General features: G+C 51.7%; 1 protein-coding gene across 6 annotated transcripts in view; it reads right to left on the bottom strand.

Moving 5' to 3' along the window:
- DHRS7B (dehydrogenase/reductase 7B) overlaps window positions 1-14,287 on the bottom strand; it is a 45,603-nt gene that overhangs the window by 2,902 nt on the left and 28,414 nt on the right. For 5 of the 6 annotated variants that reach the window (XM_065909850.1, XM_065909851.1, XM_065909852.1 and 2 more), the window contains exons 2-5: window positions 8,779-8,957; window positions 4,497-4,606; window positions 1,559-1,775; window positions 1,121-1,213 (exon numbers count right to left, since the gene is read on the bottom strand). In XM_065909850.1, the coding sequence (XP_065765922.1) occupies window positions 1,121-1,213; window positions 1,559-1,775; window positions 4,497-4,606; window positions 8,779-8,957 (599 nt within the window). Of the gene's footprint in view, window positions 1-1,120; window positions 1,214-1,558; window positions 1,776-4,496; window positions 4,607-8,778; window positions 8,958-9,043; window positions 9,216-14,287 lie in introns of those variants that run through there. The other variant, XM_065909849.1, reaches the window with a different exon arrangement.

Below are 14,287 nucleotides of genomic sequence, written 5' to 3' on the forward strand. Positions count from 1 at the left end.
CCTGTCAGCTGTGACGCCCACACATTTCCTGAGGAAGCCATCCTCTGCCAGTGACTAAAACCACCCACCAGCCCAGGACAAGTGTGGACACGGCATCCCCGGGTGTCTCAGGTCATCCTGAGTGTGGCCGCGGGGGTGAGCGAGCTGGTGTGGGCTCACGAGCCCCACAGCTGGCCCTGGACACACACTTGCACCAGAAGGAGTGCTGGGCTACATCCAGTTCTGACGGGCTCCCCGTCCAGCTGAGTGTGGCATGTGGCCCTCCTCTCCAGGCTCTGCCCCTGTCCTCCACATGCCCTCTCCCCTCCATATACCCCCTCCTTGCAGCTGCCTCAGGCATCTGGGGGTAAGAGGCTTGTTTACAACAGAGTGTTTCCTTGTGGACAGTGGACCAAAGAACGTAGTTACCAGGACAGTTTGTGACATTACCGCTAAGATTTTTAAACGAAAGTAGAATCTGCCTGCTGGTGCGCCGTGATGGTGCAGTCCCACCATCCTGGCACAGCTGTGCCCACTGGGAGGTGAGTCTAAACTGAGGTCGAGCTGGCAGCATTTACACTTTCTGGTACTAATCTTATTGAAACCCTCTCACAGCGAGTGAGTGCCCAGAGATAAAAACACTGAAGGACACAGCACGCAGCACATCCCTGCTGCTGGCCACTGAGGAAGGCAGTCCCCTCAGGCACCGAGACAACCCCTGAGTTATGTGACGCCCATCCATTCAGCAAGTAGGGAGCTGAGTGGGAAGATACTGTCAAGCGGGAAAATGGAAGCACAGAACTACATGAGGGCCCCAGCGCTGCACATATCACACACCAAACTCTGGAGGCATGTGCAGTAATCAAACGGAGGGGCAGCACCTGTGGGCTGATGGTGGTGGTGGCACTGGGAGGGGGCCTGGCACATAGTCACACATGGTGTGAGGAGCAGAGCTGGGACTGAGCCCAACTTCTGCTCAGGGGCACACGCCTCTCAGGTCCCCACACGCTCTGTGCTGAGCATCCCTCATGTCTGAATTCTGGACACGGAGCCTGCTGTCTTCACAACAGGAGTAAACAACAACAGAGGTGCGGGCAGGAGGAGTCAGCAGGAACACCTGATGGGAGGAGGAAGCACTCACACGCAGATCGGAAGGGCAGGCTGATCTTGCCCTGGATGCTGCTGATCGCAACCACGTGGCCCTGGCGCCTTCTGATCATGGCAGGCAGGAGCGCTGTGGGGAGAGGGCAGAGGTCACCGTCGCTCACATGGAGAGCCCGGGGAGGGCCATGTCTGAGAGTGCTCAGCCCCCTGTGCACTGCTGTGAGAACCGTGGTAGGACGTCTGAAATGCCTCTGCCGTGCCCTGCCTGCACCTGGTAGGTCGCCAAACACGGTGGAAGGATATGGAGGCAACACAGCGCAGGCCCAGGCCCAGAAAAGCCAACCCCGAGTTGCAAGGACAGCACTGACCCCAGGGTGGAGTGGATAAGACAGCAGGTCCAGGAAGAAGGAACCACAGGAAATGAAAACAATGCCAACCTGCCCGGGCACTTCTCCCTTCTGACCCAAGAACTTACCCTTTGTCAGAGCTACGGGACCAAAATAGTTTGTCTCCATCACTCTCTTATCCACGTCTGGGCTGGTGTCCACAATGGCACCTCGGTAGCTGATCCCGGCATTATTGATGAGCACGTCCACGTGGCCAAAGCACTGCAGGATCTCGGAGGCAGCCCCTGCTATGGCTCCAGGGTCTGCGAGGTCGAAGGTCACCGTATAAGGCTTGTGTGTCTGCACCTGGTCAAGTGCAACAGAAGCCAAACGTACCTTCAGAGTGACGGTTTGGCCTGGCTCCTCATCGTGGGGGTGGCCTAGTGTGAAGGACAGGCTGCAGCACTTCCCTGAAGAATGTGGCCTCGGGGAGCCTGCCCATCATGCTCACACCTGACCTGGGCAGCACTGTGGGCAGGCGTCACAGACGAGGTGAGCAGGGCCCCCTCCGCCCCGGGCCAGCAGGATGCTGTACACTGTCCCACGTTACAGAGCTGCTTTGCCTCTCAGGCCAAGTCAGTTTATTCTTTGTTCACAAAACAATTTTATACACTCCTATGTGCCCAATGCTGGAGACACAGCAAAAGCAAGGCGGACATGTTTCTGTCCTAAAGTATACGGTCTCATGGGGAAGACGGACACACTATAGCCGTCAAGAACGTCACGAGAAGAAAACGACTAGTGGACATGGGAGGAGAAAGCACTCAGAGGATGCCCTGAACCTAAGCAGATGAGGGAGGGGTGTGGAGTCGGAGAGGACCTCAGGAGTTGCTCTCTCCCTGGACAGCTCAGTGGCAGCGACTCAGCTCTGAGGTCAAACTCTTTGAATGCTTGCAGCTTCCAGGGGGCCTGCTCATCCAGCAAAGTATAGAAAATATTTCCTGATTTCAGTCATTAGCTCTGTGGTGACCACTCCCCTGTGGTGAGAAGCTGTGAGAAAGGCAACCCACATTTCTCATGCAGCTTCCAGGAGCCAAGGCAGACCCTGTCTTCCAAACACTAGGGCTGTATTCCAGTGGTGGATGGTGTTCTGATGGCTGACCTACATCTTCTTATCATGGCTGCAGGATACGAGATCAATACAAAACACCCAGCTGTGTTTCTACATACCAACAATGAATAATCTGAACAAGATATTAGGCAAGCAAGACCATTTATAATAGCAGCTAAGAGAATTAAATCCTTAGGAATAAATCTAACTAAAGAGGTTGAAAGATTTGTACATGGAAGGCAGTAAGACACATGATAAAAATGAAAATTTAAACACATGGAAAGACATCCCATGTTCATGAATTGGAAGACTTAACATTGTTAAAGTGACAGTACTATCCAAAGTGATCTAGACTCAACACAATTCCTATCAAAATCTCAATGCCATTTTTGTCAGGAAAAAAAAAAGTCCTAAAATTCATATAGAAGTGCAGGAGCTATTCAGGAATAGCAGAACAATTTTGGAGACAAGAAAAGTTGGAAGAGTCACACTTTCAGTCTTTGAAACTTACTACTGAACTACGCAGATTAAAACAGTATGGTACTGACATAAGGACAGGCATATAGATCAGTGGAACAGAATAAAGTGCCCAGAAATAAACCCTTAAATTTAAGATTTTTGACAAGGCCATTCAAGAGGGAAAGGAACTCTAGGCAAACTAGATATCCACATGCGAAAGAATGAAGCTGGAATCTTACCTATCACCATGTACAAACATGGCCTCCAGGGCTTCTCTGGTGGTCCAAGGGTTAAGAACCCGCCTGCCAGTGCAGGAGACAGGAGACTCAGTTTTGATCCCTAAGTCAGGAAGATCCCGTGAAGGAAATAGCAACCCACTACAGTATTCTTGCCTGGAAAATTCCATGGGTAGAGGAGCCTGGCGGGCTACAGTCCATGGCATCACAAAGAGTCAGACATGACTGAGCACATACACTCAATATCTAGAGTATACATAGAACTCCTCAACAACAAACAACTTGATTACAAATCAGGAAAAGGACTTGAATTGACATTTCTCCAATTAAGATATATAAATAAGCACATGAAAAGATGCTCAGCACCACCTGTAATTAGGGAAATGCAAGTCAAAAGCACAATGAGATTCCACTTATATCTCCTAGGACAGTATAATTAAGAAACAGAAAACAGCCAAGTGCTGGCACGGATGTGAAGTCAGAACCCCTGTGCAGTGCTGGTGGGACTGTAACTTGGTGCAGCTGCAAGTGGAAAACAGTTTGCAGTTCCTCAAAAGGTTAAACTAAATCTACCACAAACCCTGCCATTCCACTCCCAGCTGTCCAAAACAGCTGAAAGCAGGGACTGAAGCAGATACATGTCCACCTGTGTCCACATCAGCATCATTCACAGTAGCCCACAGGTGGAGATGCGTTGCAATGCGTCAAGAAAATGGACAAACCAAGTGTGGAGCATCTGTATACACAACGGAATACCAGTCCATCAAAAGAGGAAAGAAGTTCGGACACATGCTGTAACATGGATGAACCCTGAAGACAGTACGCTTAAGAGAAATAGCTAGTCATAGAAAAACAAATATTTTCACTTATATGAGGTATCTAGAACAAGCAAATTCACAGAAAGTAGAATAGACATTTCCAGGGACTGGAAAGCGGAGGAAAAAGTGGATTGTTTAAGTGGGAACACAATTTTTGTTGGGGACAGACAGGTGATCATTACAAGCATGGTGAATTGCACTTACTATCACTGAACTGTAAGCCTGTAAGAGGTTAAAATGATAAATATGTGTATTCCCCCACAAATAAAATGTTAAAGTCATTGCCAACCTCCCACCACCAAAAAGAGATGAATAGGTACTGGGGGGGATGGTGAGAACTCATAGAGAGACCTCTCTAAGCACGCAGTGGTACAGAGTGGTGGGTCTGAGCCCAGTCTGCTATGAAGACCTGCAGAGGACGGGCTGCACCTCTTCCCCAGGCAAGTCCCCCAGGCTCACTCACCTCCGGAGCCCGGGAAGCAGCAAGTTCTTGGCTGAGCTCCTCCAGGGCCTCGGCGTTCCGGCCACAGAGCACCAGCCTAGCGCCGGCAGCGTGAAAAACTCTGGCACATTCTAGGGGACAAGAAAGCAGCCTGTCATCTGGGGAGACCCAGGCCCTCAGCCCCGTCAGCTCAGCTCCCAGCTTCCCAGCCTCAAGCTGTGGGCCGTTTCTTCCCCAAGCATCGGTACTAGCCCCACTGTGGAGGGGTGTGGGGCTGGGAGTCAGGACCCTCGCAGAGCCACGTTCAGGGCTATGACACATCCACAGGCAGGAGGGAGGCTAGAGACAGACTATCGGGTACCAGGCTCAGGATTTTCCAACACAGTCTTCAGCTCTGACCCCCGCTGTGAGCAGGATCCCCGCTGTCACAGTGAACAAGCTCTGTGAGGCAAGGGACATGCCCAACAGCAGCACCAGAATTGCCCCCGTCCCCGAGGCCTGTGGTTCGCTGTCACCTCAATACAACAGGCACATGTCTGCCGGGGCGCTTCTGTGGACACACAGGACTCTAGTGAGGGGGTGGGGAGACCCCCCAGACCTGAAGCCTGCAGGGCTGTTCCTCCCGAGATTACCCAGGCCCAAGGGCTCGTAGACACACATGCTCTCTGCACACTACTTTGCTCAGTTGTGTCCAACTCTTTGTGACCCAATGAACTGCCAGGCTCCTCTGTCCATGGGATTCTCCAGGCAAGAATACCACAGTGGGTTGCCATTTCCTCTCCACACAGTGAGGACAGAAAGTGGGGAGGCTGACAGCCTTGCAAGAAGGTTAAAGAACAGCAGGGGGACAATAAGAGCAACATCATTTTAAAATGATGGGGGGCAGGGGGATGAGACCAGGCACCTCTGAGTCACTAGAGCATCCAGGTGACAACTAAGACCAAGGCAGGGCAGAGTCCAAAACTACCTGGGCACCTGTCTTCATCAGCATTCTTTGGTGGCAAAGCAAAAAGCGGGCTTGTCAGGAAGGTTCCAGGCAGCTCAGGAATTCAGAGAAGGAGCTGAACGGTCCAGATGGGGGGACAGGAGTGGGTTGCCCAGGGTCCGAGGCAGCATGAGCCCAGCTCTCTGAATGCTGGCAAGTCCCTTCCCCACTTCATCCCCCAGCCTCTCCACAGAGGTGGTGGGGCTACAGACAACTCTGGGTTCCCACAGACATCACTCCCCAGCCACACAAGGGGGCCTCTGACCTGTTTCCTCCAAGCTCTGGTGTCAGAATTCAAGGGAAGGGCCAGATTGGGCATGGTTGGGGCAGAATCACCAGGACTGGGCTGGCCAGGGTCACCTGGGAACCTCAAGACCACAATGGGAAGGGTGGCGGGAGCAAGGAGTGATGCCCCAAACACGAGTCACCGAGTGGTGACTGCTGCGAAGCTCAAAGCCCCGAGGTCAAGAGAACGGACATGAGTGAGACTTCCTGTGATGGACTCAGTCTCCCTGAGAGGCATCCTCATCCCCACTTCCCTCTTGCGAGGACTGAGTGTATCACGGCAGCCTCAGGCAGACAGAAAGTGCCAGCCAGGGCTAAGTGTGTTTCTAAGCTGCCTTTTTAGACTGCTCAAGGGACATCCCTGGTGGTCCAGTTTATTAGGACTCCCCACTTCCACTGCAGGGGGTGACCATTCAATCCCTGGTTGGGGAATTAAGATCCCCCATGCCATGCTGCAAGGCCAAAAACCAAATTAGAAAACTGGATGTTGGCAAAAATGGAAACGTGGGGTTTAAAGGGCCACAGCCTGTCCTCACTGGAGGCCTGGCCTCACTCAGGTGCCCACGAGCAGGTCTGTGCAGCCCCCATGGCCCCAGCTGACCATGCAGCCACCCTAGGTATCAGACTAAGTCTCAGGCCTAGCGGTCAAGTGGAGTCTTGGTGCTGTGGGCTCATAGCAGGGGCACGGATCCAGGGTTGGAGGCGGCTCTGGGGTCCAGGCGATATGCTTCCCTGGCCAAAGTGAGGGCGTAATGCCAGCGTCCCTCAGGAAAGGAGGGAGGAGGTTCCGGGTGACAATGCCCTCTTTCCAGACACAGCTCCTCCTGCAGTCTCACTCGCTCCCCTGAAGCCCATCCTGACCAAGGGCTCAAACCCAGACTGAGTCAAGCCCCCGCTCTGGCCCCGGGTGGGCTACTTGGGTCACAGTCCAGCTGAGTCTCCTTGGGTGCAGTGGGGCAGGGGTGGGGGGTGCTCTCACAGAGACCCTCAGCGTTCCCGAGGCCAGTTTCCTACCCTTCCCAAAGCCCTGCTGGCTTCCTTATCCCATTTCATCCTGACCTGACCGCCATGGTGGATGTTCTGTGAGCTGCCACCAAGACCTAAGGTGGGGGACACGGGGGTCCACATGGCTCTGGAGACTGTCATCCACTTCGCAGCGAAACAAAGGGAGGAAATTAGAGCTTGTACAGGAGTGATGGGGATGCAAACAACAGACTGGGGAGATGCCATTTTCATTTCCTGAAAAAGCTGATACAGAGAAGGGTGGAGGGAGAAGGAGCACATTTATCTCGGCTACCAACCAGTCCCCAGGCCTCTAGCCCTGTTGGCTTATAACCCACCAGCTGCTCACAGCTGTGGAGCCAAGATGTGTCCCTTCACCCAGTGTCCTGCTGATCCACAAGACAAGCTGGGAGACATAGCAGGAGGGAAACAGAGGGCTGTCTGAACACCCAGCATGTCTGCCAGGCCTCCAGGGTGGCCGACGTGGGCAGAGCCACGAGGGTGGGCGAGGTCTCCTCCCCACAACCCATGGGCAGTGGCCAAGGGGTGTCTGTACTGAGGCCAGAGGGGAAGAGACACACGGCCTCCTGGACCTCTCATGGGACCCAGGAAACAGCAGGAAGAGCACAGACACACAAAGACACACAGGCCCCAGTGCTGCACGAGGAAACGGGATGAAGAGAGGACAGCCTCTCCCCTACACACGTGCAGGCTAGCCCCGCAGCTGCCTCTCCCGCAAAGCCAACCCTCAGACGCTCTTCAAGGACGGTAAAAAAACCGCTTCTGTCTGCTGCAAAGCAGTGGCCACTAAGAATCTATATTTAGAGCTGAGTAAGGTCAGAGGCTCGGCTGTGGCTTGAGGCCGGGAGATCTGATGACAGACCTCAGGTCACCCCCAAGACCTCACCTGAACACCATGCTGGCGCACGCACAGACCCCTGCTCCCCGAAGCCTGCAGGCCCCCTGGCCACCTGCAGTCCAGTCCTTATCTGCGCCCCTATGTTCTCGCAGCCCCCACACGGCCCTGCTACTCTGGGCCCTTCCTGCCCATCTTGCTGCCTCCCCAGGGAGAGGAGACGTGAGCTTGCATTTGGCTTTGGGTTTCTGCCTACAGATCCCAGGAGGAGTCACGCCTTCTCTGAGTGTGTGGAGGACTCGGGAGATGAGCCTGAGCCAGTACACACCTGGGTGCTGCGCCTGCCAGCTGTGGGGAACACATGGGGTATACACGGGCAGAAGTCCCTCCTCTCTGCAGGACCTGGGCTCCCCGAGGGGAGGACCCTGCCTCCCGTCATCTGTCCCAGCATGTGGTGGGAGACACAAAGGTGCTGGGTGTACCCCACTGCAGGGTGCCTCTTGGCCTCATTCCACGGAACTGAGCACCAGTGTGGGGAGTATGTAGGGTGGCGTGGCACATGTGCAGATTCCGACACACCTGCACTGGTACGCTCTGCTGAGGGCAGCCTGGGACCAGGAAGCTCCATGTGGGTCTAGAACCAGACTAGAACCGAGCCCGGCTGGAGACTGGCTGAGGAACAGCTGATGCCTCATTGATGCTGTCCTGATCTGCCCGGATACAGCTGGAGAGAAGAGCAGTGAGGAGAAGGTGACCCCAGAGCCTTAAACCAGAGATGCGGATGAACCTAGTAAAGACCCTCTAAGAAGCAAAAACATTCTTCAATTCAACGGACATGAGTTTGAGCAAACTCCGGGAGACGGTGAAGGACAGGGAAGACTGGCGTGCTGCAGTCCATCTCTGGGGACCTCTTTGGGGTCGCAAAGAGTAGGACATGATGGAGCGACTGAACAACTAGGAAGCTGGGTGCCACCACATACAGATGCCCGTCTCCACACTGACCAGCACTGAGGCCGCCCAGGACACGCACGTGGCCTTCTCCCTGGCTGCCACCTCCAGCCCTGGTGCTCCCACGGCCTTTTCCTCCTGGCCCTCGCTGCCCAGTCGCCGGCCAACATCATGTGTCTGCACCCACGCCCCCGGCCCCTCCCCCACAGCACTGCCCCACGACCCACCTCGGCCCAGGCCCGACGTGGCGCCGGTGATGACCACCACAGCGTTCCGGATGTAGGCCCTCATGCGCAGCCACTGAAGCAGCTTGAAGAGGCTGAACAGGCCCACGCAGCCCAGGAGCAGGGGCAGAATGGCCGTGGAGGTGATGAAGTCCATGACCCGTGCCCTCAGCGGACTCTTCCTGGAAGAACAAAGTACATAAATTAGTGACAAGTTGGGGGGACACCAGGGACTTGGCCATGCTCCGCCCCCGAGTCTGACACAGACCCCAGGTCCCACGTCTGGGCCTCAGTTCTGAGCCCGGCAGGATCTCCCCAGGCCCCGCACCCCATGTGGACCGTTCAGCATGGTAGAACCATCTTCCTCTCTATAGGGACACAAGCAGGCATCGCAGGCTGAGCTGGGTGGCTGAGGACCCGCTCCTGGAGCGCATCAGCACCCACCGGAGTCTCCCTCAGAAACCTGTTTCGGAGAAATTGATACCACCCAATATTATTTCCAATTCCCGGTATTTGTGAAATGAGAAAAAGTTTTTCTGTAAAAAAGGAAAAAGGAAGCCATATGATCCTTACACTCCTCTCAGAAGAGACGTCCCCTGGACGGTGTCCTCAGTGGCCATGGGCCTTAGGATGCCCCAAGAGACTCACAGCATGGTGAGCACCCTCTGCGATGCGGGTGCAGCCCCAGGCCTGGAGCGGAGGCTGCACACTGTGGCCTGTGCCCGCCCAGTGTCACTGGTGAGCCATGTCCCCCAAAAATCGGGAGGCCATGGCAGTGGGCAAACAGCTGTGCACGGTCTACATTTAGGAAATGTCCACTCCTTCCACGACTTACCTCCCACTCCCCACCCCCCCATGCCCAGAGGAGAGACATGGCACATTGAGGAGGAGCTGAGGGAAGCAGTACCATGCGTGCCACCCAGAGAAGGTGGCCCCAGACCCTCCAGGACCATGAGATTAGGGGCTCGGGGAAGAAGGGCTGCAAATCAGAAGGGACTTCAATCATTTGTCAGACTGAATGACTTCACAAAGCCCTTGCCCAATCCCAAGCCCTCAGTTCAGTTCAGGCGCTCAGTCGTGTCTGACTCTTTGCAACCCCAAGGACTGCAACACACCAGGCTTCCCTGTCCATCATCAACTCCTGGAACTTGCTCAAACTCATGTCCATCAAGTCAGTTATGCCATCCAACCATTTCGTCCTCTGTCGTCCCCTTCTCCTCCTGCCTTCAATCTTTCCCAGCATCAGGGTCTTTTCCAATGAGTCAGTTCTTCACATCAGGTGACCAAAGTATTGGAGTTTCAGCTTCAGCATCTGTCCTTGCAATGAATATTCAGGACTGATTTCCTTTAGGATTGACTGGTGTGATCTCTGTGCAGTCCAAGGGACTCTCAAGAGTCTTCTATAACACCACAGTTCAAAAGCATCAATTCTTCAGTGCTCAGCCCCTCATGTATAAGGATGTGTTTCCCCTCTTCCCATGACAGCACCCACTCTGTGGTGCCTCGAAGGCAGGAACACATGGAACCCTCATGGGCCCACCTGTGTGTGCCTGCGCTGCCCTGACCCTGACGTCCAGGTTTGGGAGGGCCATCCTGATCTAAGCTACAGGGCTCTGTTCCAGTTGAAACTGTCAACAAAGCTAGTTTAGTGTTCAGATTAACTTTTCACCTGCCTTTCCCATATACCTAAAATCTTAATCAGCATAAAAAATTAACATCCGTGGACAAACATCTGCAAAAATGACTCTTTCGTATCAACCTCCACTTAATATACTTCTGAAACACCCTGGCTACTGTCTGCTAAGTGGGCATATTCCCCTCTCACCTGCCACTGTGCCAAGCCCACACATGAATGTCCTGGCAATCCAAGTGGCTTCCAAAGCACCTAGCTCTTTACCTGGGTATTACTGGCACCAATGCCTAGCCTCAACTGAACGTTCAGGCCCAGAAGCAAGGCGAGGACCTAAAGGTCCTTTGTTTGGCACCTAGGAAGTTCTCAGGGAGGTTCAGTGCAGGTAGGAGCGCCTCTGGCACCCACGGATCTGTGGGTGCCGCTTGGGGCCTTCACAGGGTCCAGCCCTGAAGACTGTGGATGGCTATGCGAGAAGAGCTTTATCCCCATGGCCACCCCAGATCCTCAAACCAAGTAGGTCCCAAGAAGGAGCACGCTGCTTGGCTCAAATGACCCAGGCCCAGCCACTGCCCAGGAAGCCCAGGAGGTGGGGACACTGCTTATGGAAGGACAACAGGCTCAGCTTTCCAGAGACCACAGCCCTGTGGAGTCTGCTCATGTCAGGCTTCACTGAAGGCTAAAAGTGAAGCAGCAAGCACACAGCTGTGTTGCCTCCCAAATTCAGAGGTTTCTGAGATCGTCCGGAGAACACAGACATGGCGGTGGCAGCACAGGGGCTCAAAGATGAGCCCTCACCCTGATGGCCGGGCACACAACCTGCTTCGGCCTCTTCCCAGCCTGGGTGGGGGCCACTCCACTGGGGTCTTGGCACTCGAGTTTGTAAAGCGAGGTCTGTAAAACAGGTCTGTTGTGAAGGATGAATTAACACATAGAAGTATGTGGGTCCCTGGCCCAGGGTAAGAGCTCAGTAAACATGGCTTGCACCAGCAGCAGCATCATGACCCATCACTAACCGAAAGTCCAGGAATCAGTTTCACAGCAATCAGATCTCCAAGGTTGTCTGAAGGGGTCTCTGGTTTATGAAATAAAGGAAACTCATCAAATATTGCTATAATTTAATTTTTATGCCTCATAAACCTCGTGGCTTAATTAAAGTAACAAATAGGAAGAAAGAGACAGAATTCCATATCCCAGACTTCCCTAGTGGTACAGTGGATAGGAATCTGCCTGCCAATACAGGGGACACAGGTTCGATCCCTGGTCCAGGAAGATTCCACATGCCATGGAGCAACTAAGTCCACGTGCCACAACTACCGAGCCTGTGTTCTAGAGCCCGGGCGCTGCAACTACTGAGCCCATGTGCCCTAGCTACTGAAACCCAAGCTCCCTAGAGCCTCTGCTCCACAAGAGAGAAGACACTGCAATGAGAAGCTCACATACCGCAACTAGACAGCAGTCCCAGCTCACTGCAACTAGACAAAAGCCTGTACAACAATGAAGACCCAGCACAGCCAAAAATTTAGAAATAAATAAATAATACTAAAACATAACATACAGAAATTGGTTGGATCACTTTACACTAACAATGAAATACCAGAAATGAATAGGCAATCCCTTTAAAAATAGCATGAAACAAAGAAAATACTCAGGAATAAACCTGACCAAGGAGGTAGAAGACTTATATGCTGAGAACTATAAAACATTAATAAAGGAAACAGAAGGTAATTCAAAGAAATGGGAAGATATCCTATGTTCTCCAATTGGAAGAATACTGTTAAAATGGCCATGCTACCCAAAGTAACATACAGACTTAATGTGACCCCTATCAGTTTACTTATGACATTTTTCACAGAACTAAAACAAATAATCCCAAATTTTATATGGAACCATTAAAGACCCAGAATTGCCAAAGCAGTCCTGAAGAAAAAGAACACAGCAGGAGGCATAAACCTTCCAGCCTTCAGATAATACTACAAAGCTACAGTCATCGAAACAGCATGGATCACAGGAAAAGAACAGAGAGCCCAGAAATAAATTCAAAGACCTACAGACATTTTCCCAGTAAGCGGCCTGAGGGGACCCCTAAAAATGGTGCACTATTCACTCGACCCAGAAAACCCCACTAAATCATGCAAATCAAGAGGTTCAAATCTTCGTGTTCACTGTAAGAACATCTGTAAAACTGCCCAGGCCATAAAGGGTATGAATATCCAAAAAGCCACCAAGTATCTGAAGGATGTCACTTCAAAGAAGCAATGTGTGCCATTCCGCTGTTATATCAGTGGAGTTGGTAAGGTGTGCACAGGCCAAACAGTGGGGCTGGACACAGGGTCGGTGGCCCCAAAAGAGTGCTGAATTTCTACTGCATATGCTGAAAAATGCAGAGAGTAATGCTGAACTTAAGGGCTTAGATGCAGATTCTCTGGTCATTGAGCACGTCCAGGTGAACAAAGCCCCCAAGAGGCGGCATAGGACTTACAGAGCTCACAGTCGGATCAACCCCTACATGAGCTCTCCCTGCCACATTAAGATGCTCCTTACTGAAAAAGAACAGGTTGCTCCTAAACCAGAAGAGGAGGTTGCACAGAAGAAAAAGATATCCCAGAAGAAACTGAAGAAACAAAAACATATGGTTCGGGAATAAATGCCACAAAAAATAAATGCAAATAAAAGTTAAAAAAAAAAAGACCTATGGACAATTAATCTTCAACACAGGAGGCAATAACATACAATACGGGGGGAAAAAAGTATGTTCAGCAAGTGGTGCTGAAAAAGCTGAACAGCCACATGTAAATCAATGAAGTTAGAACACACCCCTCACACCATACACAAAAATAAACTCAAAATGACTTATAGACTTAAATATAAGATGTGTCTGACTCTTTGTGAACCCATGGACTGTCCATGGAATTCTCCAGGCCAGAATACTGGAATGGGTAGCCTTTCCTTTCTCCAGGGGATCTTCTCAACGCAGGGACTGAACCCACGTCTCCCACAATTGCAGGTTGATTCTTTACCAGCTGAGCCACAAGGGTAGCCCAAGAATACCGAAGTGGGTAGCCTATCTCTTCTCCAGTGGATCTTCCTGACCCAGGAATAGAACTGGGGTCTCCTGCATTGCAGGTAGATTCTTTACCAAGTGAACTATCAGGGAGGCTCAAATATAAGACAGGACACCATAAAACACCTTGAAGAAAACACAGGCAAAACATTCTCTGACATAAATGGTACCAATGTTTTCTTAGGTTAGTCTCCCAAAGAGATAAAAATAAAAGCAAAAATAAACAAATGGGACCCAATCAAACTTACAAGATTTTGCAAAGCAAAGGAAACTACAAACAAAATGAAAAGGCTTAAAAAAAAAAAAAAAGACTGGGAGAAAATATTTGCAAATGATGTGACCAATAAGGCTTAATTTCCAAAATATATAAACAGCTCACACAACTAAACAAACAACCCAATCGAAAAATGGGCAGAAGACCCAAACAGACATTTCTCCAAAGAAGACGTCCATGGGTAACAGGCCCATGGAAAGACGCTCATCACCATTAATCATTAGAGAAATGCCAATGAAAACCACAGTGAGGGGCCAACTCTCTCCAGTCAGAAGGGCCACGATTAAAAGTAAACGTTGGAGAGGGTCTGGAGAATAGGGAGCCCTCTTATACTGTTGGTGGGAATGTAAGTTAGTGCAGCCTGTATGGAAAACAGTATGGAGGTTCCTCAAAAAACTAAAACTAGAGCTGCCATGTGATCCAGCAATCCCACTCCTGGGCATACACCCACACAAAACTATAATTCAGAAAGATACATGCATCATTAGGTTCAGAGCAGCACTATTTACAATAGCCAAGACCTGGAAATAACCTAAATGTCCAT

Source organism: Muntiacus reevesi, chromosome 18 (assembly GCF_963930625.1).
Source record: "Muntiacus reevesi chromosome 18, mMunRee1.1, whole genome shotgun sequence".
Lineage (NCBI taxonomy): Eukaryota > Metazoa > Chordata > Mammalia > Artiodactyla > Cervidae > Muntiacus > Muntiacus reevesi.